Consider the following 5440-nt stretch of genomic DNA (forward strand, 5'->3'; position numbering starts at 1 on the left):
ATAATTCATGCTTAAAGCCGGATGAACTTCAGCCCATGTCTTGCATTGCTGAGCTGCGCATGACAGGCCATGCGGGTCTTCTAGGCCGAGTTTCCTTCTCAAATAAATAAATAATGCGGCTGCCCAACCCGGATACCTAAGGTATTTGGTTGGATATAACCTGGTTGAAGAGGAATTATGACTAAGAGATTGACGGCTTTTGCTGAACTGGATTAAGTCAAGCTACCAGAGAAACAAGAATCGTAGGATAGAAGAGACGGTAGGTGTTACAGTGAGATCAAGGCGAAGATATCTGGTAGGTACCTACCTTACCTAGGTAGGTAGTTACATAATCCAGGAAATACAACCGGCAACACCTGTGCGCTGTTGTGTGACAACTTAAACAATAAGCAAAGCAAAGAAAAAGAAAAAAAAGACCAAGGCCTTCTGCGACAGAGTGAAAGAAAAGAAAAACCTGCTTTTTATTCGTGACAAAACAACCCCAAAACAATGACCAAGACTTTTATTCCAAACTCTGCGCCTCGCACATCGTCAAAATACATGTTAGCGAGTGAAATTAACTCTTGATAGGTCCCCATATCGACGATTTTGCCAACTGAACAAAAATACGCAGACAACATCTGTATCCTTGACAGTGCTTAGACGGTGCGCCATAGCGACGGTGATGCGAATACCCGACTTGGCCACCCCACCCAGCGCCTCCTGTACAATCCTTTCGCTCTCGGTGTCGAGCGCGCGATGGCGATGCGCTGCATCTGCCCGCCCGACAGCTGCGTCCCATCGGATCCAGGCCGCAGTGCCGAGCCCGTCGGGCGGTGACGAGGCGAAATCCCCAGGCGTTAGCGGCGTCGTCGGGTACGGAGGTGTTGGCGTTCATGCATAGTGCGACGTTTTCCTGGATTGAGCCTTGGAAGAGTGTGGGTTCTTGTTGCACCAGCGCCACGATCTGACGGCACAGGCGTGGGTTGGTTGAGCTTGGCGAGCAGCTCCCCGACCTACGCGGATGCTGCCTGTCGTTGGGTCTTAGAAGCGCCCTAGCGTAGCCATGATGGTGAACTTGCCGCCATTGATCCCCTTGGTCATGACTATTCTTTTTGGTGGATTGATTAATGATTGTTGTTGTCTTGAAGGGGCTGGGTAAGATAAAGATGAAATTACTGGTTGAGAACTGGAAGATTTTGCGAGGTTATCTGGGCCGAGAAAAACACCAATATAAAGGACACAAAAAACTGGAACATAGTAATCTTGCGGTCAGCCACCAACCTGGTACCTCACCAGAACCCTAAAGCTATGAAGCAATTTTAAAATCGAGGCGTCGAACCAGACCATCATGCTCACCAGCAGCCTCTTGGACTTGTCGACAGCATCATCTAGCTCCTGCGTGTACCTGGCCAAGACCGAACTCTCAATAACCATCAACTAGACGATCCGGATGGCGGTGACAGATTCGGAAGCGATGGCAGAGCTGGTCAATAGGCTCCTAAGCTCAAAGACGGACTGCGGGTGGACGTCGTTGCGGCTGGCCTGGGCGCCGATGTTGTTCTCAGGTCTGTCGAAGAACTGCAGGTCCTACCGAGGGTCTGCTCAAAGATGTCGCGGCGCAGCTTGTGTGTCAAGGTCTGTCCGAGCACGTTGGTATAGTAGCCCAGAATGTAGTAAAACAGAAACACCGTGCACACAACCGACGGATTGAGAAGCTTTTCACTAAACAGTACGAGTGTTACCAGCCCGGATTCTGCCAGAGCAGCAATGTAACATACTTGGCCAGGTTCCCGGTTATTAATGCACAGCGGACCAGCATCTGTTTGCTGGTCTCAGAAATGTCACAATGGTCTACAACGTCGCCATTGGGTCGGCAGCGGTAACATATACATGCCCCCGTGCAGCTGCGGTATCACATTGTCGTTAATCCCGCATGTTCCTAGTCCAATAAGGCATAAACCACGGAAGTCTCAGCGTAATAATAAATACCTTAGCTACAATCCTCACACACAAAATCCTTACATTCAAAGTCATGTCCACACACACCTATGCAGACGGCAGCCAAGCACAATGCCTCCTGTAACCTATTGGATGCCGGAAGAACGGCGCGATAAATATTGCGAGTCCATCATTACGGAGTGCAGATACTTCATTGCTGACATGTCTGGATCAAGCGCAGCCTCCGCCCGACCGAATGGCATGTTCATCCCATCAATGGTCATATTGTTATGCCTCTGTTGGGCAAAAAAGAAAGAAAAAAAGAAACGCCTTTTAAATAGCGCCGATACGGTACGATATATCACTAAAAATGCAAATATATCCATACAGAAGTTGATCGGCTGTTGAATTACACAAAAATTGCCCTCTCTGGCCCCCAAGGGCCCACACTGCTATTGACCCACACATTCAGGCTGCGATCAGGCTGGGTTCAGTTGTGATCAGTCTCCTTCAGTTACGATCAGTCAATTGACCCAAAAAGGCCTGAAACTGTGGCGGTGCGATGAGGATTTGATAGTTGGGAAGGACGGGAACCAGCTGTGTGTGTGCTAGACGACGCTAAGCGGGCTGTTTTGATCAAGAGAAGGATAATCTATGGATTATATCTTCTGTATATGGATACGCATCAAAACCTCCAGGCAAATTCACAAACTCCGAGCTGCCTTGATAACTGATAAGCGCGCCCAGCAACCCTGTAACGTAGTGATTAAGCATTAAACCGCTGGGCGATATATACAATAATAAAGGTGTGAAAAAGGCCGGATATTATTTAGTCGCAATGGCGGAGCCACCCATTATATTCGGGCTGCGTGCGTTTACCGGCACGTCGTGTAAATGTTTTAAAAAAAATTAAACATTCGGAAGTGGCGGTCCGGCAATGTCTATAAAGTAGATTGTTAAGGAGTTCGAAGCCCTTCACCAGGTCGTAAAGGGCGGTCCACCGCAATATTAGGGCGCAGCGATGATTTTTGCATGGCGATTGCAGCTGTTTTTTATATTTGATAAGTTGTCGCAATTATGGCCAAGTCCAATTTTTTTATATTGCCTTTTTCCGGCGCTGTTAGTGGATTTTTGCGTTGCATCGCAGCCAAAATTTTGTATTGGTAGTCAGCAATGGCTTTTTTTTAAGGTGCCTATGGTTTATTTCCCGAAGAAGTTAAATGGATTACCGGATACGACCCGTTTGCAATTTTCCATTGTTATTGCGCAGAGAACGTACTCCCTGCTTATTGGTGTGTTTGGGGAAAATAAGGATCTTTTCCGTAAATCCCGCGCAGTTAATGCCAATAGTATTTTCCTTGCTCCATGCGGGTTTTTGGTTCTTTGGCTTTTAATTTTCCCAAAGAAAAGGGAGAGTTTGGGCGCCATTATCACACCCAGAAGCGTTGGGTCGCGAATGCTGTGTAACACAGCGAGGGTACGTAGTGCAATACGTAGTATTTATCTAGCACCTTACTTTTCGTGGAGGGGGAGCTTGGGCACAAATTTATCTAGGTTCGTTGAAGCAAATAGTTGAGCCAATGGGAATGGACATATTTGCAAGGAGTACAATCTTGCAGGATGGAAGCATACAATGCTGCTTGGTGCTGCCATGACGCGTATTACTTGCTAGGACTTGGAGCACACCCCCCCGCACCCGGGCTTTGCGGGGCTAGGATGTAGGGCGAGAAATCAGAGTGTGCACGGAGAATCGGGTCGCTATCCAAATTTGCAGTCAATCCATAAATTACCACTGTCTGCCGCGGGTTTTTTAACGTTACCTAGCTTCATCATGTTCTCATCCTTCGGTACCCATTTTCAATATGGGGTCTACTAATTCTGAGCTGATCGCTAACCGTGAGAAAGACTGCATCGCTATCACCCACGAGAGAAAATATTACCGTTGTGACAACACCTGGGTTAAGCGAAGCCTGCGGGAATCAGAATGGCAGACTCATAACGGTCACACGCATGTCCCAAGATTTAACAAGGAGCGGGTGCTGAACGAAGGGGCGTGTCTGAAATATTTATCGGAGAAAACCGATATTCCGTTGCCTAAGCTATACGCTACTTTCGAGGATGACGGGGTCGCCTACCTCATCACGGAGTATGTTAATGGAGTCGGGATGAATGACCTCACCACGGAACAGCAAAAGGTTGTCGTCCAGGAGCTCGAAAAACATTTGAAAACTCTGAAAAAATTAACGTCGCCACAATGGGGTGGGCCGGAGGGCTTGGTAAGTATTTCCCAGTTCCCAGCTCACAAATAACAGGCGTCTAATTTGCTGACATAGGTGTTACCTCCCTACCGTATTATGAAAAACTGCGACGGGCCATGGTACATGAAGCACCGAAAGGAATCCAGCCTTGTGTTCTGCCATAATGATCTGTCGGCGAACAACGTTATTGTGGACCCGTCGAGCTTGAAAATCATGGCCATTATTGACTGGGAATACAGCGGATTCTTTCCACTCGAGTTTGAGAGACCATTCTACAGACGACCTGGTCCATCAATTGCGCTACCAGATGAAGTTGACGATGTGGAAAACCTATTGAGAATTATAGATTTGGAGAAGATAACCTAGATAGGACGGGTAGATTGATGTGAGTGATTGGATTGGTCGGCTCGATTGGGCGCGCGGATTCATATCCCTGGTAGCAATATGCCAATTAATAACTAGCTAGGTGAAATTGGGCAAGTTGAGTCGACATTGACAAAGAGACCCAACTAGGTTCTGAATTTCTTTGGTTACGTCGCACGAACACAGCCCAACCAGCTGGCCTGCTTCTTGCAATGCTGTGTTGATCCCTTTATGCCTTAAAGGGAGTGTAAAGCAACCCTTATCTAAGCAAGTTCAAGATGCGCCAGGGGTATGGAAGAACACACGCAGCGAAGTGATGTGGAACAACAGTCTCATGCCCTGGCGCAGGTCGCCGTTGTGGCTTCTAATCCGGGTTACGCTCCAACTTCTCTTTATCCACGAAACACCCTCAGCACTTGATGGGATATCTTTCTTTAAATCATTAATATTCTTCTTTACCGCATCACTTTTTAAAAAAGCCCTAAATCACTGTTTGCCAAATAAAATTATTAAGGTTATAAGATCTAAAGTGGTACGGCGCAAGCACAAGTTTACGGCTTTTTATGGTTAAAATAATAAAATTACCTCATTTGCAAACAGAATTATAACCGAAATTGCATAAAAATTAATCTTCCGCCAAAGTAGTTTTATTAAATATAATACCCCGGTTAACATTTTACCTCGATTTCGTTTATTTGATTTTACCAGCGATTCGGTTTATAGGTTGGAAAAATTAAATGATTTTATCGGATTTATTTCGTAACGAAAATTAAATTCCTACGAAACCAATTTTAACCAATTTACGGAAATGGCATCGTTCGATCAAAATACTTTTCCTTACATTCCGACTTCTACCCCAGGAAAATACACCGAATTTTTTTTGCAAAAGTTGAAATTTG

The 5440-nt window shown here is 46.2% G+C and overlaps 1 protein-coding gene across 1 annotated transcript; it reads left to right on the forward strand.

Annotated features, from left to right (window-relative positions):
- The first annotated feature begins 3720 nt into the window (after positions 1-3720).
- PgNI_12026 (uncharacterized protein) lies at positions 3721-4765 on the forward strand. The gene is made up of 2 exons (XM_031131983.1): positions 3721-4196; positions 4254-4765. The coding sequence occupies exons 1-2, from the start codon at positions 3783-3785 to the stop codon at positions 4542-4544; spliced, it is 705 nt and encodes a 234-aa protein (XP_030977343.1). The 5' UTR covers positions 3721-3782; the 3' UTR covers positions 4545-4765.
- The last annotated feature ends 675 nt before the right edge of the window (positions 4766-5440 follow it).

This window comes from Pyricularia grisea (assembly GCF_004355905.1).
Source record: "Pyricularia grisea strain NI907 chromosome Unknown Pyricularia_grisea_NI907_Scaffold_8, whole genome shotgun sequence".
NCBI lineage: Eukaryota > Fungi > Ascomycota > Sordariomycetes > Magnaporthales > Pyriculariaceae > Pyricularia > Pyricularia grisea.